This window comes from Sordaria macrospora, chromosome 2, assembly GCF_033870435.1.
Source record: "Sordaria macrospora chromosome 2, complete sequence".
Taxonomy (NCBI): Eukaryota; Fungi; Ascomycota; class Sordariomycetes; order Sordariales; family Sordariaceae; genus Sordaria; species Sordaria macrospora.
In genome coordinates this window covers 5,196,141-5,221,374 of record NC_089372.1, presented here as the reverse complement: position 1 = coordinate 5,221,374, position 25,234 = coordinate 5,196,141, and the positions used below count along the sequence as shown (strand labels likewise).

At 52.1% G+C, this 25,234-nt stretch overlaps 9 protein-coding genes across 9 annotated transcripts; 6 read left to right on the top strand and 3 right to left on the bottom strand.

Moving 5' to 3' along the window:
- Positions 1 to 4: 4 nt before the first annotated feature.
- On the bottom strand, positions 5 to 3,505 carry SMAC4_08357 (uncharacterized protein). The gene is made up of 7 exons (XM_066090788.1): positions 3,086 to 3,505; positions 2,177 to 3,025; positions 2,094 to 2,120; positions 1,232 to 2,002; positions 808 to 1,157; positions 567 to 740; positions 5 to 499 (listed from the first exon to the last, which is right to left on the bottom strand). Exons 2-7 carry the CDS (start codon positions 2,190 to 2,192, stop codon positions 455 to 457), a joined length of 1,383 nt encoding a protein of 460 aa, XP_065946255.1. The 5' UTR covers positions 2,193 to 3,025; positions 3,086 to 3,505; the 3' UTR covers positions 5 to 454.
- A 40-nt stretch (positions 3,506 to 3,545) lies between these two features.
- SMAC4_08358 (uncharacterized protein) lies at positions 3,546 to 5,018 on the top strand. The gene is made up of 3 exons (XM_003347340.2): positions 3,546 to 4,396; positions 4,457 to 4,642; positions 4,729 to 5,018. Exons 1-3 carry the CDS (start codon positions 3,946 to 3,948, stop codon positions 4,902 to 4,904), a joined length of 813 nt encoding a protein of 270 aa, XP_003347388.1. The 5' UTR covers positions 3,546 to 3,945; the 3' UTR covers positions 4,905 to 5,018.
- Positions 5,019 to 5,251: 233 nt separating this feature from the next.
- Positions 5,252 to 8,279, top strand: SMAC4_08359 (uncharacterized protein). The gene is made up of 3 exons (XM_003347341.2): positions 5,252 to 6,272; positions 6,349 to 6,465; positions 6,569 to 8,279. The coding sequence occupies exons 1-3, from the start codon at positions 5,636 to 5,638 to the stop codon at positions 8,239 to 8,241; spliced, it is 2,427 nt and encodes an 808-aa protein (XP_003347389.2). The 5' UTR covers positions 5,252 to 5,635; the 3' UTR covers positions 8,242 to 8,279.
- A 2,361-nt stretch (positions 8,280 to 10,640) lies between these two features.
- SMAC4_07510 (uncharacterized protein) lies at positions 10,641 to 11,147 on the top strand (the record flags this gene model as incomplete). Its single annotated transcript, XM_003344454.1, has 1 exon — positions 10,641 to 11,147. The coding sequence occupies one exon, from the start codon at positions 10,641 to 10,643 to the stop codon at positions 11,145 to 11,147; it is 507 nt and encodes a 168-aa protein (XP_003344502.1).
- Positions 11,148 to 11,393: 246 nt separating this feature from the next.
- SMAC4_07511 (uncharacterized protein) lies at positions 11,394 to 12,618 on the bottom strand. Its single transcript, XM_066090640.1, has 2 exons — positions 12,004 to 12,618; positions 11,394 to 11,901 (listed from the first exon to the last, which is right to left on the bottom strand). Exon 1 carries the CDS (start codon positions 12,601 to 12,603, stop codon positions 12,148 to 12,150), a length of 456 nt encoding a protein of 151 aa, XP_065946254.1. The 5' UTR covers positions 12,604 to 12,618; the 3' UTR covers positions 11,394 to 11,901; positions 12,004 to 12,147.
- A 303-nt stretch (positions 12,619 to 12,921) lies between these two features.
- On the top strand, positions 12,922 to 15,468 carry SMAC4_07512 (uncharacterized protein). The gene is made up of 5 exons (XM_024655349.2): positions 12,922 to 13,272; positions 13,706 to 13,847; positions 13,899 to 14,552; positions 14,652 to 14,718; positions 14,783 to 15,468. The coding sequence occupies exons 1-5, from the start codon at positions 13,261 to 13,263 to the stop codon at positions 14,880 to 14,882; spliced, it is 975 nt and encodes a 324-aa protein (XP_024511248.1). The 5' UTR covers positions 12,922 to 13,260; the 3' UTR covers positions 14,883 to 15,468.
- A 481-nt stretch (positions 15,469 to 15,949) lies between these two features.
- Positions 15,950 to 18,169, top strand: SMAC4_07513 (uncharacterized protein; the record flags this gene model as incomplete). Its single annotated transcript, XM_003344457.2, has 2 exons — positions 15,950 to 16,310; positions 16,488 to 18,169. 2 exons carry the CDS (start codon positions 15,950 to 15,952, stop codon positions 18,062 to 18,064), a joined length of 1,938 nt encoding a protein of 645 aa, XP_003344505.1. The 3' UTR covers positions 18,065 to 18,169.
- Positions 18,170 to 18,742: 573 nt separating this feature from the next.
- Positions 18,743 to 21,191, top strand: SMAC4_07514 (uncharacterized protein). Its single transcript, XM_066090641.1, has 2 exons — positions 18,743 to 19,909; positions 20,048 to 21,191. The coding sequence occupies exons 1-2, from the start codon at positions 19,026 to 19,028 to the stop codon at positions 20,955 to 20,957; spliced, it is 1,794 nt and encodes a 597-aa protein (XP_065946253.1). The 5' UTR covers positions 18,743 to 19,025; the 3' UTR covers positions 20,958 to 21,191.
- A 51-nt stretch (positions 21,192 to 21,242) lies between these two features.
- SMAC4_07515 (uncharacterized protein) lies at positions 21,243 to 25,218 on the bottom strand. The gene is made up of 3 exons (XM_003344459.2): positions 24,934 to 25,218; positions 24,287 to 24,866; positions 21,243 to 24,184 (listed from the first exon to the last, which is right to left on the bottom strand). The coding sequence occupies exon 3, from the start codon at positions 23,724 to 23,726 to the stop codon at positions 21,750 to 21,752; it is 1,977 nt and encodes a 658-aa protein (XP_003344507.1). The 5' UTR covers positions 23,727 to 24,184; positions 24,287 to 24,866; positions 24,934 to 25,218; the 3' UTR covers positions 21,243 to 21,749.
- Positions 25,219 to 25,234: the final 16 nt, after the last annotated feature.

Below are 25,234 nucleotides of genomic sequence, written 5' to 3'. Positions count from 1 at the left end.
AAACGCGGACCAGTCAGACATCATTTAGCACTAAGGTCAAGCGTGATACTGCATTGACCCTAACCCTAGTGAGGACGGTCCGCTGAACCACCTTTTCAGTTGACAAACACTTTGGACTTTTCTTTCCTTGCGCAATGTATTCCCAATAATGACCATTTATTTTCGTCCTGACTGTACGGACTCACATATTCGCGATGCCAGATTGCGATATGATCCCATGCTTCCAAGCGGAAGGGAAGCGGCCAAGAATCTACCGGGCAAGAATACGTCCAACGGTTCACTCAAACTGACATTTTGCTATTCCCTATGAAAATCTCCAAACCAAAATTGACGCCGCTGGTAAACCCAAAGATAAATATGATAAAAGAAGAGAAAGTGGTCTGATCTCGCAGATCCAAGTTTGATTGCCACAGGTATCAATCTCCCATACAATTCCCCATACCTAAACCTATATTTAAGCCTTCACTGTCTGGCCGCTCATGAACGCACTGAAGGCAGTCTTTCAAAAAGTTAGTTCATGTTGTTTCCAAAGGTGTCAAGTGGGGATCTTGTGGAGGTTGACATACCGCATTCCTCGTCTGGATGAACACCGTTCCAGGACCAGTGAACTTGCACACCAATCCTTCACCAGAAGCGAAGCCAGAGAGCATACCGCCGGAAGCAACACGTTCCAGGATATACTTGGTGTTCCAAGCAACCAAGTGACCGTTATCAACGATGTACTTCTCGCCGTCCGTCAGCTGTATCATCCGTTAGCAAATTCGCTCGGTTACACTCCGGCCTTTAGTACAACGGGTTAATACTCACGTCCTTACGAATAATAGCACCAAAACTAGTCAACCACAACAATCCAGTGCCACTGATCTTATACACCCACAGTCCCTCACCAGAGAACATGGCCTTGCCGAGTCCCTGGCGCTTGTAGTCCTTGATAACGTGCTGCGTCGAAGCCAAGTATCCGTCGTGGCTGACGGACCAGGTCTGTGAGCCGTCCAAGCGGAGACTCGTTATATCGCCCAGCATGGCGGGGCCCAAAAGCAGCTCGCCAGGACCAGTAAATGTCGAGGTGCCCATCTCACCACCGGCAACGAGCTTCTTCATGCTGAATTTGTAGGCGCCCTTGAGGGAGACGGAGGGGGACATGGCGATCATTGTGCCTGTGCACGCAGGATTCGTTAGTTCGATGGTCTCCTATGTGGCGACCGCGGTAGCTGGCAGTGAAAGAACATACCAGGCTTAGCATCCAACGGGCACCCAACCGCCAACTGAACAGTCAAGATGGTGTTGCAATCTCGATGACTGATGCGATAACTACCACCATTGAACGTTCCCACGTCATCTGACACCGCACCAACACCCGAAAACTGTCCAGGGGCAGGCGCACCAGTAATGGCAGCCGCTGCCGCAGTGCTCAACCCCAAACCAACTGGCTGTTGGGATGCTGGCTGCTGCTTCTGTTGCTGAACCTGCTGCTGAACCTGCTGCTGAGCCTGGGGCTGCTGCTCGCCTTGTTGAGGATATTGTGGAGGAGCGGCATACTGTTGCTGAGGAGGAGGGGTGTGAGCGGAGGTTCGAGAGGCGCTCGAGTCGGTCCTCATGTGAAGAGGGAGGGCCGCTTGAGGATGTTGCTGCTGGACTGGAGGAGCTGCGTATTGAGGCTGCGGTTGTTGAACCTGTTGCTGCTGGGTTGGTGGTGGCCCATATTGCTGCTGTTGTTGTTGTTGAGTCGGCGGCGCGGCATATTGTTGGGCCGCCGGTGGTGGTGAAAACTGTTGTTGTGGTGGCTGTTGATATTGCTGCTGCTGTTGCTGCTGCTGAGGAGGAAAGGGGTATGAAGGAGTGGATGATTTGGGCGGTGGCGTGGCAGACGAGCCGGCGGACTGAGGAGGAGGAGGATAGTGTCTTCCTTGCTGCTGAGTGGTCGGAGGAGATGGGTAAGAGAACTTCGTCTGGGTAGGAGGAGCAGACATGGGAGGAGGAGGATAGCTGTGTTGAGCAGGAGCTGTTGTCTTTGTCAGTATCAACCATTTCATCTACTTTTCAACTGCCTCGATGTCTTTGACAGAGGACTAAGAAATCAGTTTGGAACATACCTCCAGCACCAGATGTTCCGGGAGGGGCTAGGATTCTGGTCAGCTATGCCATGCCTCACTGACGAAGAGCGTCTGAAACTCACGGGGGTAGTAAGACATGTTGATTGTCTGTTTTGCTCAAATTCTTGAATACTTGACTCTCTTCTCAGGTAGCTTCAAAAGCTTGGTTAGAGTTCCTCTTCTTGAAGCTGAATTTCAATGTGAAGTGTCAATGGAACTTTTGGAGTAACTCGATGGATGCCCCGCACTTATAAGATGACCGCAGATCACTTGTGTTTCCCGAAGTTCGTGAGACTGTCAGCAGATAATGGTGATGGCTGTGGTGAGAAGCCTGTGTAAAAAGAAGGATTCAGACAAATTCACAGAGTCGGAAGACGGAGGAGGAGAGGGACGAGAGGAAGAAGAGCATCCGACGCGACGTCAACTCGGCGTCCAGACTCATTTGTATCTTTGAAGGGTGCCACTGGTACCTGAGCAACTTTACCCTAGTGTAGCAGGGGAGCAAGCCCCCTAGATCGCCTCTTGTTGCCCGTCCGCCATAGCGGCTGTGGTTGCGGGCTGCTTTCTAATTCAAGCTCAATAATGTATGGAGAAGATGAAGTATCCAATCAGTGAGCCTTGAGAATGACAGGAAGGGAAGAGCGCCGTCTTGTCTTCATGGGGCCATGGAGCAATGAGTGCAAGCGCGGGACGAGGGCGCTTACAGAGAGCAACCGAGGAATCTGATTGGCGGCCAAGTCTTACGGGCTCAGGGTCCTGTCCGGATCTCCGTTGGCGAATCCAAATTCTAGCTCACCAAAGTCGAGACCTTTGAAGTTGAAAAGGAATCTTTGAGAAATGTGAGAGGTGAAGAAGGTTTCCCGTTGTCTGTTCTGTTCGCACTCCCGGATTCCGAGGATGAGCTTCTGAACGAAAGGGGAAGTTAGTTTACTCTGCGATACTGGTCAGTGCGGACTACGGATAGAGTTCGGACCCATCATGGAAAGACAAACAGCCAGTGACTTTCAGGAAACATATCAGCCACATGATGTGCTTCGACTCGTGATTGAAGTTGCGTCTCGTTATGGAGTGGTCCATGATAATGCCCGAGGAGATTACTGTTGCCCAAAAGGCCGAGTAACAAGTCTCCGTTGGCAAACTGATAATGTTGAGGATGGCTGAGTTGTTTGAGGATTGACTTGTGGTGCAGGCGAAACTGTGAGCGGCCTCAGTGGCACGGAAACTCGTCAGCACTTCAACTTGGAACTCTGTGCCTGCCGAAAAGTCATGGCGGGGTCATAGACTCAACCGTTGGTCGGGCAAAGGCGGATACCGTTGTCAGTCGATTGACCAATGGGATGTAGTGGAATGATGCGCTGCCTGCCGCAATGACTTTAGTTGCATCACTCACATGCAACCCAAAGAGGTCCGCGAACTTGTGGAAGTCATGAAAAATAAAATAAGAGCCGTTGCGTGACCCCCCTACGATATCGTCAGCCATCGCAACGAGGAGATCTGACTCGAATTGGGTTCGACCTAACCGACACGCCTCCTCCCTCTTCCTTGCCTAAACTCCTCTTGCTGCGCCTTTGAGCCTTCGAGATCCTGTCATAGTTCCCGATCACGCGTTTGTCTTTTTCTGCCGCGGAACCCGACAGGCACGGCTAGGGCATCGACTCCCACCTCCGATCAAGTACCAGCTTGTTGGCGACGGCATCTTTTTGCATTCATAACCCTCGAAATCCCCCCAGCGATTACACGTGTACGAAGCGCATCCCTTGGAGCTTAAGAAGCTTGTAGCTTGGAGCTTGGGCCACCTCGCGACGTTTCCACGACCGACCGATTCATACCACAAGCCGATTAGACCATCACCATGTTGAGGACAGGATACGGAGCTGCCGATTCCCTCCTTCGAGGAGGCGCAATCTTCCGGAGGGTTGCTAGGGATACCACGGTTGCTCGGACATGGGCGCAACACATATCCACCAAGAGCGCAGCTACACCACAGCTCCAGTACGCGAGCTTGTCGGCCAGGATCAGACAGTCACAGAGAGCCGGACAGCCCAAGCAGTTTACCACCTCGTCTAGACGCCCATTCCAATCGTCGAGGTCCCGCCGATCTGAAAAGTCGTCGGAGAGCGAGGGAGCCAAGGAGAAGGCCAAGGGAAAAGCGAAGGAACCAGAGCCGACCGGATTCAGCGCGAGGATGAAGAAGCTTTCCAAGGAGTACGGCTGGACTGCCGTTGGAGTCTATCTCGCCCTTAGCGTGCTAGACTTCCCTTTCTGCTTCTTGCTCGTGCGCACGGTCGGCACTGAGAAGATTGGTAAGTTTGTCTTCCATCATGGGCAAAACGAACAAAAACTAACGTTCTGGTAATTTGTAGCCCACTTCGAACATATTGTCGTGTCATGGCTCGAAAAGGTCATTCCTCAAAGTGTCCAGGACTTCTGGCGCCACTACCGGACGACTCTCAAGGACAACAAGCGGGAACGCACTGGTGAGGAGCCCGAGGAGACTGCGGGTTGGGGTGTTGAGGCCGCCGAGGAGCGGAGCAAGCAAGCTGGAGCTAGTAAGTACTCCAGTCTCATTGTTCCTCCTTCGAGGTCTGGGGGATATATCACCATTGGACAAATATGCTAACCGTCTCCTTCTCAGGTTTGGCCACCCAGCTTGCTCTGGCGTATGCGATCCACAAGAGCTTCATCTTTATCAGGGTCCCTTTGACAGCTGCTATCCTCCCCAAGGTCGTCAAGATTCTGAGGTCTTGGGGTTACCAGATCGGCACAAAGAAGGTGGCGAAGGCAGTCGTCAAGACGGTCAAGAAGGCTTGAGAGAAGTGCTCACCTTGCCTTGGATACCCCCGTCACACTTTTCAATATCTCTACTCCCTTTTTCCTTTAGTTGTATATCCCTTGTTTGGAGGCTGGCGTTCCGTAGGTGGTTGTTGCATTGCATACAAAATAAGAATCCCTTTCCCACGAACCGGACACACTATACTAAACATGACAATGTAGTACACGCTTAGGTCATTACCCGCCAGAGAACATAATAAGAAGCATGTTACTTGAAGTCCTGTGTCATCCTCTGCAGTTTGCGACCCCGATGATTCGCAAGAATCAATATGGCAATCTTCTAGGCCATCATGCTGTCCAATATGTACCATTTGCTGTATCAATACACAGCAGCCGCAGCTGACAACGGCTGATCAAATGCGGTAAGTGGCTGCACGGGCAAAACACGAGCATGGACAACACATATTATGCATGCAATTTACCCCGTTGTTCATCCCACTCACCTACCCACTTGGAGACACAAAAGCCAAATGTTACACTTATCAACGCGGATGTCAATGATCAACCTGCCACCCACGGATATAGCACCTACTTTCAGAATCTCGCTTGAACTTATCAATTACTCCGTTAACGGTTCCGGCGCCCGGGGTGGTATCGTACCATCGAGGTTCTCATTGGCCTGCCACATTCGTCAACTATATCGACAATCAAGCATTCTTTCTAGTTTAAGAAGGTGGTAACACCCGATCAACCGTCTCCCGCCAGGTACCATGGATTGCAATGAACGACAGTTCCTCCGTCCTCTCTTATATCCCGGCAACCCCGCCGATTCCATCTCCACTTCCCATGGCCTGACATATTCAGTACCGGTTGTTCCTCGCCGCGGAACCTACGGCACCATGAATATGGCCTCTTCAGACATCGAGAAGCGGGGCTTGGTGGTCCTGAGGGCAGAACTCATCCCTCGTTCAGTCAAGCAGGCCCGATCACGACGGATTCTCTTGTCTGTCTTGTGGCTCTTCGCTTCACTATTCGTTACCGGGTTCGTTTTCTATGCCCTGGGTATAACATCATGTCAGAGAACCGATGGCTCGACGATTGCTCCCACATCAATCGGAAAATATGCCCATGGAGTTGAAGGACTCGAGACTACCAAGCCAGCCACTCTCGACACTCTCAAATCCCAGCCAGAAGAAAGGCAGATTCAAGCATCCGTCACAACTTCGTCTGCTGCTGCGGAGAAGACGGTCCTCAGAAACTTTGAGGTCGCGCCACCAGTGTTGATGCCGTATGGCCCGGCTGATAGCGATGGGACGACAGCAATCCCGGCTGGATATACTCAGAAGGCGTGTACCGTGTTGTTGATGCGTCGTGATTTTGCTTTCAGCTATGGAGACCCGTACATCGGTAAGCTGGACCATATTGCAGAATCATTTCTTCTAGACTAGTGATTCTGACAGTTCCATGTTTCACCATGATATAGGAGACTACACGCCGCCCAGCTGCAAGTTTAACCGGGTGGTGATGAACTTTACCGTTGTTAGCGAGGGGAGACAGTACGATCGCCTGGCGTTGATGTACCTTGGTGATACCGAAGTTTGTGAGTCTTTCCTTCCACACGAACAACAGAGCCTCTTCGTGTAGCACATGGATACACCTGAGATTATCACTATACCGAGACAGAAAAGGCTAACTCAGCGTAGGGAGAACTTCAACCGCCGAACCGGTAGTCCCTCCCGGCATCCGCTGGGAATATCTCAAGGACATGACCGAGTACCTCTCCCTCTGGCAGCAAAAGCAAAAGATCATCTTCGACCTCGGCAACCTCGTCAACGACAAGTACACGGGCATCTTCAACACCACCCTCACAGCGACCTTCTTTCACAGCGACGTCGCCACTAACGCCGCACCTCCCAGCGACCTCATCATCCCCGTCTCCGCCCGACAGTCCGCCAACAACGGTATCAGCCAGTTCACTCTCCCCAAGGACAACGCCACCAACACCATCTCCAACTTCCCGCGCAACGCCCGCCGCGCCGTCTTCTCCGTGTCCGCCAACGGCCAAGGCAACGAAGAGTTTTGGTGGTCCAACGTGCTCCAAAGCGACGCCGATGCTTTCTCCGACACCGTCGGCGAGTTACCCGGCCTCTCGCCCTTCCGCGAGGTGCAAGTCCTGATCGATGGGCAACTAGCCGGCGTCTACTGGCCTTTTCCGGTGATTTTCACAGGAGGCGTGGTCCCCTCTTTACATCGCCCCATCGCTGGCATCGAGGCGTTTGACTTGAAAGAACACGAAATCGACGTCACGCCGTGGCTGGCCGTTCTCACGGACGGGAAACCCCATGAGTTTACGATCCGGATAGCTGGTATCAACGACACCCAATTCTCGTCTGCCTCCGGCCAGCATCAAGCGGTACTGACAGACCACGTCAACGAATCGTGGTACGTCACGGGCAAAATCTTCATCTGGACTGATGGAGCTGGGAGTTCGCATTCTCGCGGCAATAACAGGAAACCACCGACCATCATCGACGGCCTCACTCCGCAAATCACTCTCTCCTCTATCCGTACCCCTTCGACCAATTCGTCCAATAGTACAGCCCCAGAATCAATAACCTACACCACATCAGTTACCCGCTCCCTCCGCATCCGCTCTCCCCTCGGCACCTGGACCCAAACTTTATCTTACACCAACAAAGGCCTCGTCTCCGCTCAGGGATATAACCAGCTAAACGACATGCTTATTTCCGGGTCTGAGTCTTCTTCCTCTTTACCCTCCTCTTCCTCTGGCCCTGGCTCCTCTGCTGGTAGTGTAGACTACAAAACCACTTATACGTATCCCTTGCTAGCAAATAGTTCCTACTCCGTCTCGCCCACGGGTAATCTAAGTATATGGGGCCATCTTGTTCAAGGCAAGACCGTCACACTAGCAGGAGCATCCGTGTTTCCAGATTATGACACCGTTGCTTTTAATGGGAATGGTAAACGACCGAAGTATAAGGAGTCGAGGTTGGAAACGAAAAAGGAGGGAGAGGCGTGGTATGAGCAGACTGGTGATGGGAAGAATAGCACGGGGAGTGGGGACTCGAAGCAGGTTTTTAAGTTTGCGGGGGTTGAGGTGAGGAGTGGAAAAGGGGAGCAATTGTATTTTAGGGATGTGGAAGCTAGAGGTGGGAAGGTGGTTAGAGATGTTAAGAGGTTGGGTGGGAAGGGGGTTGTTACTGGGTTTGAGGTGGCAGTGGAAGGAGGAGGAGGAAGTGGTAATGGGGGAGTGTTTGGTGATGTACCAACGGTCGATGTTGGTGAGGGAGTCAAGGGGGGTGGAGTGAAAATGGGAGGAGCGATGAGGATGTTTCTGGGTAGGAATAGGTTTTGATTATACCTTGAGTAGTGTTGAGGGTGATGGATATCTGGTTTCGCTGAAAAAGAAAAAAGTTAGAGGAGGAGGCGAGATGAAATACATGTACGGAAGTTTTACAACCTAAAGATTTGGCTCCCTTGAGTCTTTTAAACAGTCAACTCGGCGTGGTTCTCCAGTCCAAAGTTCACTTAATGCATGTAGAACATCAACACCATTGTAACAGCACCCAACTTGTTTCGAACTTAATATTGTACATCGCTGGTGATATCAAAGGAACCATTCAGAAACCATCAATCACCAAGTCAACAAGTGGAAAACACCAACTTTCCCCCTTTCTATGTAGAGCCAACCTCGTTGATTTCTCCCAGCAAGTAGCAACTCAAATCCAAATCCAGCTACCTACCTATAAAACTATCGTTATACAGCATTTTATGCGCCCATGAATGCATCTTCCGTGGTATCCATTCCATTGGTGACCTTAAAGCGACAGGAGTGCGCCTCTCCCGTTGTGCCGTGTTGAGCGGCATGTTATGTATGGAATGCTACCGATCGGACCATGCGATGGCACAACAGTGGAACTTATTGGATACCACTCACCCATTTCCAAAACAAGCTGGCTGGAGGGCGTTAAAAAACGGCTTGTCGCCGAGGTTTTGTATGCTGTACATATCCAGATACCCAGAACCGACACGCAAAGAAGTAGAAGGTGATGAGGGGTAGAGGGGCAGTGAAACGAAGATCTGAGTATGGGAATTGAGGCACACGGGCGCTAGGATGCAGCATGGAAGGGCATGTCATGAGATCGACAAGGAATGATTCTGCTGTTAATCCTGGTGTTGAGCGATGTCATTCGACAGAGACCCATCAAAGGAGAAGACGACGACAATCCAATCCAAGGGCCCAAGATATAGATGAAACGAACTTTTGCGAGCAAGCCACACTCGTTAAGCTGAACTTTTGCGGAGAGTATACGTACACCTACCGGGCAAGTTCGAGGCAGTGTCCGGATACGCGGATGGCCCGAACGAGGTGCGGTGGCGTTTATGTAAAGTATCATTGTTCGCTTCCCAGACTTTCCTTGAGGTCACGGGTAACTGGCCGGTAATAACCCTCTTGGAAGAAATGATGGCGGGGAGCCTTCTTGGGGTGGTACTGCAGCTGTTGTTAAAGGTTGTATTTCCTGTGTATGGTCACTCAAAACGAGGTTGAGTGTTGTGTAAGTGAGTGAATCCGGAATGGTTGTTGATTCTTGGTCGTCTCTCGCTCGGGATGTTCCCGTCATGATGTTGGAGGGAAGAGAATATGATGAGCACATCCAGCACCAACACCAACAACATAAAATTTTCTCTGTTCATATGAACCGAACAAAGAACAATGGAGGGGTAAGTCGCGATCATCATCGACCAACCGAACTGAAAGCGGGCCAATCAATCCCCAACAAGCCGTTGTCGACAAAGGGTTCAATGAAGGGTTCAGAGATCGGGAAGTAAAGGCCCAAGCTCGCCGGCCTCTCATAGACTAATATCGTCATCGGGGCCAGGGTCTCGCCCCCCACCACTACACTAGCAATGATGCTTCGCATTTTGCTTGGCACCGCCGCTCTTGACTCTTGACCCATGTCATTCTCATGACAATTGCCGTCCACGCCCCTCCATCGATCGGCTACTCGCTCTCAGTACACTAGTGTAGTGTAAGTCGCAGTGACATTCAAATGTAAAGGCGCTTTCTCTGACGGATAGGATGGGATGGGATGTTGTATGCCGTGCGTCAGTCAGTCAGTCAATCAGTTGGTGGGTAAGAGAAAGGAAGAGGCCTTGGCTGTGTAAAAGGTACAATGGCCATGTGTGAATGATACGGCACTCAGTCTGCTAAGTACCAAATCCCAACCTGACCTTTGAAGGACACTCCCTTTCTTTTACTGATTAAAACCGGTTGACCACCCACATATTCTTTCCTTATTCTTCACCTTGTTGTGCAATCCTCTCGCGACTTCTACACGAAAGAGTGTCAGAGACATCTTCCAACAACATCCGAGACAACCTGAGATACAACCTTAAAACTCCCTAACAAGCAACAACATTGCCGCAAGCTCCACGACTCCTACTCTGCTCGGATATACACTCTTGATATCTGAGCTCTACCAAACTCAACCTTCTTCCTACAACACCTAAACAACAATAACAGCAACACCAACAACAATAACAACAACACCACCACCAACAACAACAACAACAACAACAACAACAACAACAACAACAACAACAACAACAACAACAACAACAACAACAACAACAACAACAACAACAACAACAACAACAACAACAACAACAACAACAACAACAACAACAACAACAACAACAACAACAAAAAAACCCCCCCCCCCCCCCCCCCCCCCCAAAAAAAAAACCGCCAAAATGGAACCAATACACCTCATCCTCCGCTGTCTCCAACTCCTCTTCCTCATAATCCTTACCGCCCTAATCGGCAACGTCATCGCCCTCGACGTCGCCGCCTCCTCCACCGCGCGCTCCGCCATCAACTTCTCCATGTTCGTCATCGTGCTCTCCTGGCTCGCCGCTTTATTCGGTCTAGCGGCAGCCTTATTCCAACGCATCGCCATCCCGCTGGTGATGCTCGCTCTCGACGCCGCCGCCACTTTATTTACTGTTATAGCGGGTATCGTGCTTGCTGCCAAGCTAGGCGCTGTCAACTGCGGAGATACCGATGGTCATGGACGTAACTGGATCGCGTACGGGAGCGCGGATGACGCGAAGCGGTGCAGGGAGATTCAGGCGGGGACGGCGTTTATGTGGTTCCTTTTTGCGGCGTTCGCGGCGGCGTTGACGATGGCTGTTATGAGCTGGCGCAGGACGGGCGGGAGCGTGAGGAGCGGGCCGATGATGTCTCAGGTGGGCGTCTAAGCTGAGGGAGGAAGGGGGGTGGGGTGGTGGGCAGGTTGGATACTTGAGAGAGTAGTCGAGAAGATTGTCGTTGAAAGTTGGATATCCTGGATGGTTTTAGGTGCTTGGATGGTTATGAAACTGGTAATGATTGTAATGATGGATATGGTGCTATCGGTTTTAGGCGTAATATGGAATCCTCTTCATGGCCGCGCGATGTCGCAAACTCGATGATTATACCTATAATAGTGTAATGACATGGAGATATATTGGGCTAGGAAAGATCAAAACTATAGTATTAGTCGAACCTAAAGTCAGCAACAGTAATTGGCATTGTCTGAAAATCAGTACTTCCAAAGCTTTAACGCTTGCTTCCACGAGCGAGTATAATGACAGTCCAAATGCCTTCCACACAAACGATGTGATGATTCTTCACCTTCAACACAGCAAGTGTTTGCAAGAACCAAACATACCGCTTTATGCTAGTTGTGTTCCCATACCGTTAACGCCAAAAGAGCACTATGTTCCTCCATCCCTAGTATCCCAAGATATACCGACGAAGTATTGTATCGAGAATTCGTGCTGCTGCCGTCGTGTCACCCTTGAGTTCAACTCCCCTCATTACCACAGGCGTCTGTCTGTCTGTCTGTCTGTCTGCCTGCCTCTCCCCCTCAGACCGTCGACGCGGCTCCTACCCAACCGGCAATGTTGAATAGCGTCTTGTTATACCACTCAACCTTGACACCGTGCATCCACTCCATGTACCGTCCCCAACCTACCAGCAAGGCCTACATGTTAGCAACTGACTTTTTGCATCCTCGTCGTACCCCTCCCACACAGCGCAAGCTGTCTTCTCGAAAAGTCTGGTCTGTCTTACTCCAATAAGCAAACTTGCGCCCCAAAAACTTCCCCGCGAACGGTATTAGCACCATGGTCATGAGAAGCTGCAGCTGCTCGAGACTCTGTTCCCATTCCTTTTGCGCGTCTGATTCGTCGTCGTATTCCGAGTCATCGTCCGAGTCTAGGATACTGCTGGAGATGGACGGAAGGGAGGCGACATCGTCGTCGTTGTCGGTTGACGGGGAGTGGTCGTGTAGGACGTAGGAGTCAGAGGGGGTAGACATGGTTGTTTCTTTCGGATGTCGCGCAATCGCGGATTGTGTTTACGTATCGGGTTTACGGTCGGGACTCGGGAGTAGGCAGGTAGGTAGCTATCGTCAATGCTATTCGGATGGGGCGAGCGAGTAAAGTGGTCGGCGCCGGCGCACGGTCGGTTGTCGCGAGGGATGATTGCTATCGTAGCTTCGGGCAAGTTGCGATGGTTCACTGTAAGAATTGGTGATACCTGTCGTTCTGGATGTTGTAAAGATCGCGTTGGACAGTTTGCTTGTTGATAGGAGATTGTTGGTTCACGAACACGGCGACACACGGAGATGGATACGGACTCGGCCCGCCTGCCAGGTTGATGGAGCTGCATGTTCGTCGGTGACGGATACTGCAGTGCAGCTGTGCTGGACCTCGCTGCCGCCAAGCACTGCAAGGCCCAGTGCCAACCCAACGGTGTCGGACTGTGCGTCCGTGGCTTGAGCGGGTTAGGGGCAGGGGTGCAGAGGCATGGAGAATGGAGAAGCGGAGGCGATTTGGGGGACCTCTGCAAGTGGCGGACAGCTGCCCCAGCCACATTCTACCCCACTTGTCAGGTGATTGAGAGACTGACTCACAGTTTCGCTTCAATCAACGTCATGAACTTGTGAACACAGGCGCGGTGCCCCATCCAGAGCCGTGCCTGTGCAAGTCCAGTTCTCCAGCCCAAACGACAGCGAGGACAGACAGCAGCCGACAACAGCCAGCCTTGAGCCCCAAAATACCCAACCAGGACCCAAGCATCCAACTCCCCGCAAAGAACAATTCCAGGTCCGAAAAGAAAGATCTGCCCGCATTTCCAATTCGCACTTGCTCGGCGCAACATCCAAACCACCCCGAAAGTATAATCTCATCCTCAAAAATCCACTCTTGCCTACACTACAACAAAGAGTCCACCGGAAGAGACATCGATACAAAGAAAAAAGACAGACAATCTCTCAAACACAAAACACACATACACATCACACTTCACACACACAAGTGGCCCAGCATGGATTCCGAAGTAAGTATCTGGGATGGATCTCCTTGCTTCTGTACACTATCTCTACGCCCACACACACACACAACACGCCCTCTCGTCCTCCCCGACCCTACCACACACGCTAGAAACAGATACCTCTAGCCCTGGGGAAAGCCACGCTTCTCGCCCAGTCAGAAAAAAGTCACATTCACCACACTGCACACCCCTCACTGTACATTATCCCCAGTCCCCCGGCCGGCCCTGAACTCCCCCGACGTGGACTTGCCCCTCCAACCCTCCCTCCCCCCAGCCCAAATCCACCATAAAGTTCTGGCACTCTGCAACCGCGAAAACGCCGCCAATCATCCCAAAAAAATCCGAGCTTTCCTATCCACACTTGACGGCAAAATCCTTGACCGCTATCGCGACTCCCACGAACAAGCGCCTTATCCACTCCGGTATACTAACCTTTTAGGATTCCTCTGTCCAAAGACGCCCTTCGCGCAAGTCCGTTGCCTTTACCGACGAGAAGCTAGTTGTCGACGCCGACGGTTCTGTCACCATGGTCGCCTCTCCCACCGACGAAATCAAGGAGACTGCCCAGTCCCACTCTGCTCGTACGCCGCCCCTCTCCGCCGCTCTCGGGGCCTTTACTGATGCTGCCCAAGCCACCACCACCACCGACGCCCAGGACGCTGCCGCCGCCCCTGCCGCCGATGACGGCCTCGACCTCTCGCTCATGAAGAAGAAGAAGAAGAAGGTCAAGAAGGACGAGGATGCTGCCGACGCCGCCGACGAGGCCGCCCCTGCCGAGGGTGACGGTGCTATCGACCTCACCATGAAGAAGAAGAAGAAGAAGAAGGTCGCCAAGGAGGATGACGAGTTCGCCAAGAAGCTTGAGGCTCTCAACCTCGAGGGCAAGGAGGGCGAGGAGGCCGCCCCTGAGGAGGACGAGCAGGACGGCGATATGGACCAGGGCACCGGCATTTGGGCCCACGACGAGACCAAGACCATCACCTACAACCCTCTTCTGTCCCGTTTCTTCGCCCTCCTCTCGCAGAAGAACCCCGACCACGCCTCTACCGGTACGCGGTCATATAAGATCCCGCCTCCCCAGTGTCTCCGTGAAGGCAACAAGAAGACCATCTTCGCCAACCTTCCCGAGATTTGCAAGCGCATGAAGAGAGCCGACGAGCACGTTACTTCCTACCTTTTCGCCGAATTGGGTACCAGCGGTTCCGTCGACGGCAGCAGGCGTCTGGTTATCAAGGGTCGTTTCCAGCAGAAGCAGATCGAGAACGTTCTGCGTACCTACATTATCGGTAAGTTTCAGTCGTTTTGGTGTTTTGCGGCCAAACGGACAATATCGCCACCAGCGCCAAACGTTCTAATGTGATTACAAATGCTAACTTGTTGAACAGAGTACGTCACCTGCAAGACGTGCCGTTCCCCCAACACCGAGCTCTCCAAGGGCGAGAACCGTCTTTAGTAAGTTGGCCTCTTGCTGTTGTTTACGACGACGCAGACCCGAAATACTAACATATCACCACAGTTTCATTACCTGCAACTCTTGCGGTTCCAGACGGTCCGTCCAGGCCATCAAGACCGGTTTCTCTGCCCAGGTCGGCAAGAGAAGAAAGATGCAGGGTTAAGCGGTTTTTGTTTTCTTGTTTCGAGGCCCCTTGCAGTTTGCTTTTCAATGTTTTCACACGCTTCAAGGACGGAGTTAAGACGGCATTGTGTATGGCTGGTTGGGCACGGGTGGTCTTTTACGAAGTAGCACGGCCCCCCTCTGAGAACGGCAAAATCTCTCTCCTCTTCAGAGAATGGAAGAGAGAGTCTGTGCTACAAAATTTCAGGTGAATTCCTTACGAACGCGGTAGGGAACGGGTTAATATGACGATACTTGATGAAAGAATTGGTACAACACAAAAGTTCTGGTTTTTTTCGATGATGGTGGCACACTTATCCTTACTTTGCATAGAGAATTTGTTGAAGGGACTGAACATGTCTGGTTTGGATGATGGATGAGAGCCGCGAGGTTGTATCTAGACTGACGTGTGGGATTCGAAGTTCTTCATATCACGAACAGACAAAACGGTGTCAGAAAAGCTAGACTGGGAGAGGAAGGAGGAGAGGCTGACAGTCTGACCGAGCGCAAGAAATACGAAGCGATGGATATTGATATCTTACGAGCAGGTTCTCTACAGTATGTATAGCCTGCCAACCTGACTTGTCAAATCATGTTATGTTCTTGTAGCTGAAACGGGCAGTGAATTCATCAAGATCGTGAACCTTGAGATTCCAGAGTTGGGTGACGACGAAAAGCGGCCGCTGAGGGTCCGCAAATGCTGACGGTGACGTGAATTCGCTGCGTAATGTTTTGCGTTCGTTCGGTTGATGCACCGGCCTCAAAAACGATAGGCCGAATTCGTGCATAACTAGAACTAGTTGCTTTCGGGTATTGTTTTTCGTAACGGGAATCCTTCTCCTTTTCTCCTCACATTTTCTCAAAACAAACAAATTCTGTACAAGACACGGTAACCGCACCCGGTTGGGGTTTTCGTTGACTCATAGGTCAACAGCTCAACCTGGTCCGTTCGTTTAACAACTTGAGCCCGATAGTCAACATCACTCATCACTACTTTACCTCTTCCACCCCACTTCAACCAAACCACATCCCACATCCCTCGCCGTCCACAACAACCAATAACCCCAAATGGTCATCCGCGACGGCGACCCCCCGGGCTTCACCCCATCTTCCACCTCCCACTACTCCCACTACTGCCACGACGACACCGACGACACCGAACTCCGCCGCGCCGCCGCCGCGGCCCAACACCAAACAAACACCGCCGTCCAGCGATGGCACAACCGCATCGCCAACCATCCCCGCATCAACCCTTCTTATCCTTCTTCAGACCCCTCGGACCCCTTCGGGGAATCTACCATGGCCGGCCTACCTTCAGCTAACCCATCGGCGTCTTACTGGTTACAGAAAAGTGAGGAATCGCAACGGCTGGAGGATTTCAGGAGTACGAGGGAATTGCCGGGGACGGCGGATACGGTTATTGTTGGGAGTGGGATTACGGGGGCGTTTGCGGGGTGGTTTTTGTTGGAGGAGATGAAGGGGGGGAGGGTTGAGAGGGTTGAGGTTGAGAAGGGGAGGGAAAATGGGGAGGGTTCTACGGGAGCTAGCAACGGGACTGGAGCTGGGACTGGTGCTGGGACTGGGACTGGATCTGGATCTGGATTAGGTTCTGCCTCCGCTGCATCATCATCATCATCATCATCATCATCATCATCAACAGCAGGACAACCTTCCGGTGACTGGAAGCAGAAATACAACAAGCCCTGGCCATCCACCAACTGGCCACCACCACCCGACTGGAACGAAGAGCCAGCACTTGATCCCTTTTCTCCTCACACAGAAGAAGAAGAAGAAGAAGAAGAAAACGAAAACAGCTACACCGGCGTCCTAATGCTCGAAGCCCGCCAACCCTGTTCCGGCGCCACCGGCCGCAACGGCGGACACTGTCAACCTCTCATATACTCCTCTTCCTCCTCAACCGCCGAGTTCGAGCTGGCTACTTACCACTTCATCAAATCCTTTGTTGAAAAACATGAGATTGGGGAGCAAGTAGATTGGAGGACGTTAAAGACTGTTCATGGGTATTTGACTGATGAAGTGTGGGAGGGGGCGAAGGGTTTGGTAGAGAAATTGCCGGAGGGGCTGAGGGGGCAGGTGGAGTTGGTTGATCATGACGAGAGGAAGACAACGGAAGATGGGGAGACGTTGAGACATCTGAGGGTTCCGGGCGTGAAGGGCGCGGTGGTGCAGAGGCACGCGGCTAGTTTGTGGCCTTATAAACTGGTGGCGTGGGTTTTGCGAAAGTTGTTGGAGAAGTATCCTGTTCAGGAGAACGATAGGTTGGCTGGTCTGCACATGGGTGGAAAGGGAAGGGCTAAAGGGGGATTTAACCTACAAAGCAACACTCCCGTCTTGGGGCTGCACAGACTCCGCGGCGGAAAATGGATGATAACCACCAGCCGAGGTGAAATCAGGGCGAACAGAGTGTTGATCGCAACAAACGGGTACACGAGTAACCTGCTTCCAGGAATGAAGGACTTGATCATCCCCGTCCGAAGCCAAGTTGCATCCTTGCGGCCGCCCAAGGACGTTATCACCAAAAAAGTAGCAGAGCTGGATTACAGCTACGCGTTCGTCAGCGAAGAGAAATTTCCTAGGGATGAGTATCTTATCCAGCGCCCGCTTCCCGGAGGCGAGCTAATCTACGGCGGAGCTCGAAGTCACGCGGAGAATAAGGCCGTGGGAGTATGGCAGGACGACGACGTTGAGCGAGGCGTCGCGACCTATCTGAGGCAAAACCTGGCGCCGTATCCGTTGGATTTGACCCCTGACAAAAGTGGCGCTGTTCCTACTCCCAACAATACGCCTACGGATGGCAACGAGACGACGGAACTCAAAGCTACGCATCAGTGGACGGGCATCATGGGCTTCAGCAGAGACGCGAGTCCGTGGGTTGGTCAGGTCCCGGAAATGCTTGGCGGCGGAGAGAATCTGTATGTGTGTGCGGGTTATACGGGACACGGGATGCCGCAGGCGGCGTTGGCGGCGAGGATGGTGGCGGAGGAGATATTGGGTAAACCCGTTAGGGATGATGGGCTTGAGTTGCCGAAGGAGATGAAGTTGACGGAGGAAAGGGTGAGATATGTGAGGGAGAATACGAAGACGTTGCAGGAGCAGCAGAAGGCGCCGGGATGGTCGGCTACGATGCCGGAGTTGTTGGCTGTTACGGAACGGAGAGGTTGAGATATTGAAGGGAGGGGAGGAGAGTTGATGACGAGCTTGTGAACCAGTCACATTGGGCTAAATGATTGTATAGAACCTAGATAAACTACAGAGCTGTTCATGTGTTTCGATTAGACCGACACGTTTTGTCTTGTACAACGTGAAGCTGATGGCTGTGATGTTGAGTCCGAGATGACCATTACCAACTGCAAACCTCTCTACACCTACGTAAAACCGGATTATCTACCCCGGACTTGTTGTGCACGATGCATACAAAACATGGCGTTTTCCTATCCCTCCACACTTCAAAAATAAACAAAAAATCATGAGAAACGGCTTCTTCCGGCTTGTGGTGATATGTTCTTGTCAAGGTGTCCCCGGAGTGTTTTCTCGGACCGGCAAAAGCACCTGCCAAATCGGGGATTGGCCTCCGTGACCCGTTCAAGACGACCGCTCGACTCCGATCTCCGGTGGACCTCTAACAAAGACTATGCCCTGTGCCGATGCACCGAAAGGCGGCAATCAGCGGCCGGGAGCGGGGCTGGCCTGCCGAGTTTAGTGGCTTTCTCTAGGCAGTTGTTAGGCAGTTGTTAGACAGTTAGTACAGTCCGGTAGGCAGCCAGGCCATCGCCCCATCTCCTCGCATTCCTCCAATGGTGGTGGCTTACATCAGATGAATACGATTATCCTTCTTGATAGCAAAGATCTTCACCAGTTGACAGAAGTTTGTTGCCTTGGTTGCCTGGTTGCTGTAGTCAAAAGTTAGAATAAAACATTTGTTTCATCACGACTCAAAAACTTGTTTCACTTTCTTCGTTTTTCCTCCTTCCCACACAAAGCAAAGTTGGGTCAGCGACCTTACCCAACCCACATTCCCCAACGACACATCAACCACCATCGACCTCATCCCATCATCCCAACTTAAGAGGCCCAGAGAAGTAAACAAACCCTCAAGGGGTCCAGTCCATCCCATCCAATCAACATGACAAACCAAATCACCGACTCCGAATGGGCCGACATCCTCGCCCACGAGCTCCCTTCCCAAAACGACCCCATCCTGCAAAAATACCACGCCGCCCGCACCGCCTTGGTCGCCGAAGAGCAAAAACAGCGATCGGACGCCATCTTCCGCCAATCCCTCTCTCCCTTAGCCCGCAAAGCATGCACCATTGTCTCGCGGATCCGTTCCCAGGAAAAGTCCGAGATCTGGACGCCCGATCTGGAAGAGCAGCTCGCGCGCAAGGAGGAAAACAACGGCATCATCATCCACCCGGGCATGATGTTTACGCTCGCCAAGGAGACAATGGAATCCACGAAATTGTGGAAGATTGTGCGCAAAATGCCAAAGGGCGCGCTGCTGCATAGTCACTGTGATGCCATGGTTGATTTTGATTTTTTGCTGGCAGTGGTGTTGGAGACGGAGGGGATGGGGATTGCCACACCGGAAAAGGGGGGGCTGGGGAGTGAGGAGAGGAGGAGGGAGGGGGGAGTGGTGGTTAAGTATGTTGGTGATTTGACGGAAGGAGGGAAGAAGGGGAAGGTGGATGCGAAGTTGATTTGGGGCGGGAAAGGGGATGAGGGAGGGGAAGTGTATGAGCCGGGGACTTTTGTTAACTTGGTGGAAGCGGCGGATGCGTTTCCCCAGGGTGGAAGGCAAGGGTTCTTGAAGTGGTTGAAGAGTAGGTGTATCCTGAGCCAGACGGACGCGATCGAGCAGAGACATGGGTCGGCGGAAATTTGGAGAAAGTTTATGGGGTGTTTTGAGGTTATTGGGTCGATGCTGCATTATGAACCGATCTGGAGGAGGTTTTTGAGGAAGTTGTTGGAGCAGTTGGTGGAGGATGGGGTTTATTGGGTTGAGGTTCGGTGAGTTTACCCCCTTCTTCTTGATGTCTGACATATGAAGAGATGGCTAGCGGGTCACCTCATCCGAGGCCTCATCAACATCACCGTCAACATCACACCAAGTTCGTTCCTGTAGAACCCCCGGACTAACATTCACAGATTCGCCTGGCCACTAGGTTACTGCCGCCTCAACTCCACCGTCCCAGAACCCGATTACACAGCCATGTTCACCGTAATCGAAGAAGAAGTGGCCGCCTTCAAGCGCACCCCCTTGGGTGCCCCCTTCTGGGGTCTCCGCATGATCTGGACCACAGTCCGCGCCTTCGGCCCACGCACCATCATCCAGTCCATGAACGATTGCATCGCCACCAAGCTCTCTTTTCCCCATCTAATCGCCGGCTACGACTTGGTGGGGCCCGAAGACGCGGGCCGGCACCTGACGGACCTGCTCCCGGAGCTCTTCTGGTTCAAGAAACAATGCGCCGCCGAAGGCGTGGAAATCCCCCTTTTCTTACACGCGGGCGAAACCCTGGGCGATGGCGACGCAGTGGACCATAACCTATTCGACGCTCTGCTTCTGGGCGCAAGACGCATAGGTCACGGGTTTTCGCTGTATAAACACCCGCAGCTGATCAAGGCTGTGAAAGATAAGCGGGTGCTGATTGAGAGTTGTCCCATCTCCAACGAAGTGTTGCGGTTGACGGGGAGTATCATGCAGCATCCTTTGCCGGCGCTGCTGGCGAGAGGTGTGCCGTGTGCCTTGTGTAATGACGATCCGGCGATTTTGGGGCAGGACATGGCGGGCATGACGCACGATTTCTGGCAGGCGCTGCAGGGGTGGGAGAACTTGGGTTTGGCGGGCTTGGGATCGTTGGCGGAGAATTCAGTCAGGTGGGCGGCGTTTGAGGATCAGACGGCTGATGAGTGGGCGAGGGATGTAAGGGAGGCGAGTATGGGAGGTGGTGTCAAGGCGGAGAGGCTGAGGCAGTGGGCGACTGAGTGGGAGAAGTTTTGCGTGTGGGTGGTCGACGAGTATGGGGATGAGTACGGTGGTGACGAGGAGGCGTGAAGTGAAGAGGAGAGGATATTAGGGCAGCAGCACAGTGAGTTGAGAACAGACAGCTCGAAGCTGTTGGGATCAGTTTGATGTTGTAGCGTTTGTAAAACATTACTTGATTATATGGCCATTCTTCCGTTTCCTGGTGTGGAAGCCAGCTTTGGCGTCATGTGTCTCGATAGCTTGAGATTCTGTCTGCGATGCTCATCAGAGTCAGAACTTACCCAGGCGAGTAACCCTTCTCGTTGTACCGTATCAAGGAAGTGGATGACAGTGCACCCTTTCCCATCATCACATGAACGCCTTTGATGTTACGACATCTGATCAGTTCCGTAAAACATGGACGCGTACCAATCTTCTTGATCCATATCTCTATCACAACGGTTATCTAGAAAGAAAGGTACCGGCAATATCAATGACAATAACTGACAAAGTCATTCGCAGAACAAACCCAATAACATGAAAAAGTGCAAAGCTTGTGCAAAACGACCTAAACCTAGGTCTCTCAATCATAACCATACCCGCATGTGTCTCGGAATAACTCCAGACACCTTCTGCTCAATAAAAACAACTACCGGCCATAATAATAGCAAAATTGGCCCATAAATCGATACTCCGTATCGTCTCAACGACCATAAACTGTAATGACAAGTCCTCAAATCCGGCGCCAGTAAGGAATGCCAACATGAGAGAAAACATCTCTCATACTCCTCCGTGGCATACATATGCAAAGAAATAAGAATCCCAGCAATTCTTATTCTGTCCCCACGTCCTCTCACGATCACTGTAATCACCTCTGGGACATCACGCCGTCACTCCTTCCTTGATCACCTCCATCTTCTTCTCGGCGATTCCCATGTCGCATGGTGTCTGCTCGGCAATCTCCCCAGTTGTTACCTTGTCTTCAGTCACCTTTTCGATGATCTTCTCAAGAGCATGCTTGCCTTCCATCTTCTTTTCAGGGACCTTGTTATCGTTCTTTGCAGAGACCTCCTTGTCGTCCTTCTTCACGACGTCCGCCATGACCCTCTCAATAACTTTGGCTTTGAACTCTTCAGCCACAAGTTTCTGCTTCAACCTCTTCTCTTCTGCACGCCGAGCTTCCATCTCCCGCACTACGGTTTTGGCCTCTTCGGCCCTTACTTTCCATTCAAGCGTGAGGCCCGGTTCCTCGAGCTTGGTAGGCTCGACTTGGTGTTGATGCTGACGCACTATGCGGTTCGCCTGTCGGATCTTGCACTTGATATGGTACCCGGGCTCATTGGCTTTGCGCCATTCCAAATACTCCTCATATTGTTGCTGCTTGATCGGATCCGGGACCCGAGGCTTCGTCGTAACGGGGAAATAAGGGCGATCAGCCTTGGGCCCTGGCTGAGCTGGTTGACCTGCGCCTGTAAGTGGAATTGACGGCTGTACTGTCGGCATTGCTGACACTGCGGCCTGAGGATACACTGATCCCAAGCCGCCGATAGGAGCCGGCGCAAACGGTGGAATGGGCGGCCGCATTGAAGGCAGCAAAGTTCCAGTGCCCAAACTTGCTGCCATGTTTAAGGGTTGCATGTTGAACGGCGGAACAGCCATCGATGGCCCGGCAGAGGGTGGGAACGTCCCAAAGTTGCCCAAACCTGGTCCTCCCATCCATGGAGCAGGGAAGAACGGTAAACCCGTACTGGGTTTCTGTGGCTGCAAGCTCAAGCTGGAATGAGTGCCAGTCATTGGATTGACACTGGCTAAAACAGGGTTGGAAGGATGCTGGGTGGGCGGAACTTGAAATGCTTTTCGGTGCTTGGTCTTCGCACCGGACTTTATCGGACTTGACTGTTGTGTCTGCACCATATCAACTCCAGTGCTTGCCTCCTGGTTTGTCTCAGCAGTTTGTAGCCTATCCACTGGAGGAATAGATCCGGCCACGGGCGCATCAGGACTTGGGTTGAAAAGAAGTGAGGTAAGTGGGCCACGAGAAAGCTTCTTGGGAGTAAATACCGGCAGATGGACACTGTCGGTAGAAATCTTGAACTCGGCCGCTGCAGGATTCAGTTTCTTGGTGGCGCTTTGGGGCTCTAAACCTCTCTTGGTGTCCGCAACGGGTTCGTCTTGTGAATCCATAGAGTTCTCTGGCGTTGAGTAATGGATAGTAGACGATGGGTTGCTGGCGCTGGCGTACCCAGAGTCACTGGATCCGCCCTTCCTCTCAGGGTGAATCACAGTAACTCGGCTCAGGTGGGCATTTTCGAACACTGCACCATCCTTTAGTTTGGCAGACAAGATGGCCGGATCCGCAGGTTGTAGTTTGATGGATGGTACTCTAGGCTTCACCAAAGACGGTGTTGGCAAGCGCTTTTGGAGACGGTTGATCATGTTGCGGAAGCGTTGTTCCTCGTCATCTTGCGGTTGTGCTTCCGAGATTTCAGGCGCACCCATACTGTCTTTGGAATCTTCAGGCGGATTGGCCGCCGCTGACGCATCCTGGTGACGAGTCTCGTGTTCAAGAGGAGGTTCATCTGCGGTAGGGACTGCCCGAGGGGTGTTGAGTATGGCCTGGATATCGTCCGAGAGGTCGTGGTTGGTGTCCAACCACCTGGAGGCGACTTTGCCGCTGAGAATTTGGGGATCTATGACACGTCTGAGCTCTCCAAATACAGAGGAGCTAGAGGAGTCATCGGAATAGTCGCTCTTGAAGCATTTAGGGCGGATATCAAAGGTGAATCGGTTAGGCAAGGGGACGTCCTCCCCGTTGACATTCATGAGCATTGGCTTCATGTCTTCGATGCGGACCATCATCGGTTCCTGAGCCAAGTCAAGTAAATGCTCAGATGAGGCTGCAGAGTGCACCGTGGATTGATTTGAGACTGAGCGGTCTCCTGGTGCCGAGGAAACCACTTCCTAAGCAGTTTGGCCGTCATTTGGGCGATAGAACCCAGGTTCGTGAGGCATAACCATGGAGTGCTCCGTGGCGCTCGACCGCTGAGCAATCTTTTTTCGGAGGTTGCCCTTGTCCGAAATTCCAGGGGCAGACGCATGCTTGCGCCAGTCATCGGATGCAAGTGCTTTTCCTTTTCCCTCAGAAGCAACTGGGTCCCCCAATGCAGTCTTGACCTTCAACGCAGGAACTCTAGAGCGGCTAAAGTTCCTGCTACTGGCGATGTGACTGGTGATGCCAGCCATGTTGTCTGACAGTCGGCGGGTGTTGCTTGATGTGGGTGTTCTCGGTCCTTCAAGGACGTAGAGTCCTTCCTGGTCTGAGACGTGTTAGTCAACTGCATGCTCGTGATGTGTCCATAAAACGGCGACCAAGCTCGGAGTCATCATATTGACATTTGTGCAAGGGAGAAAGAACTCACTGCAAGACCAGCAAAGCGGCGATATCACGTTGATATTGTGGACTGGGTAAGACAACCCAGTGTTTGTCCTTCAAGACAAGTCTGTGTATTCCTTGGTTCCGTCAAGGGACTCGGCTATTTCCAACAGGAATGGGCCAGTCCGTTCCGCTAAGACGAGTGGGAGAAGAGTTGGCGACAGAGGAAGGAGACCAGACAAACCCAGTGTGAGCTGAGGTGACGAGAGTGGTTCAGGTAGGTTGTCGAGAGTGCTATCGTGGAAGGGAGGTTGGTATTCGGGGGTAGTGTTTTCTTCCTTTCCGTGCAAGATTTTCCTTGCTTCCAAAAAACGCTTGAAGTGTATCAACACGAAGAGAGAAGAGATGACATAATACTGCGAACCGCAAGACAAATAGAGAGACGATACCCAAAAAATGGCGGCCAAAAAGATTGCCTGGAGTCTGCGAGTTGCGCTACGCTTGGTGGTAGTGGTGGTGGTTGTGAGAAGAGGGAGAAGAGTTTGTGTGCAAGTGAAAGGAGGGGGATTAAAAGCCCAGAGATCTGGGTTTGCCTGGCGTACTGAACAGAGGTTGTGACTTCCTGTCTTGTTTCACGGTCAGGGATGGAATCATGGGAAACTGGAGGAAGGAGCATACGAATGGATTGCTTACCGCATTTTTTGAAGGCTTCTATCCGCCTTGGTGCGAACATTGGCAGGTGCAGCTTTCTCAACTCGAAGCTGCCCGTGTAAGTCGGAGGATATTCACCTCTCACCTGGAGGCCGATGTCTAAAACATCTCCGGAATGGGCCTTCCAGTACACATATGACCGCTTTCGATGTTGCTTAGAATGAGTGGCAGAGCTGATACACGCTCTTCTTTCCTCCCAGAACCAGACCCTTTAAGTCGAGCAGGGAAGTGAGGCTGAGCCGGGTGTTCTTGACAAGACAAGCGGTCGTCGATGACATTGAAG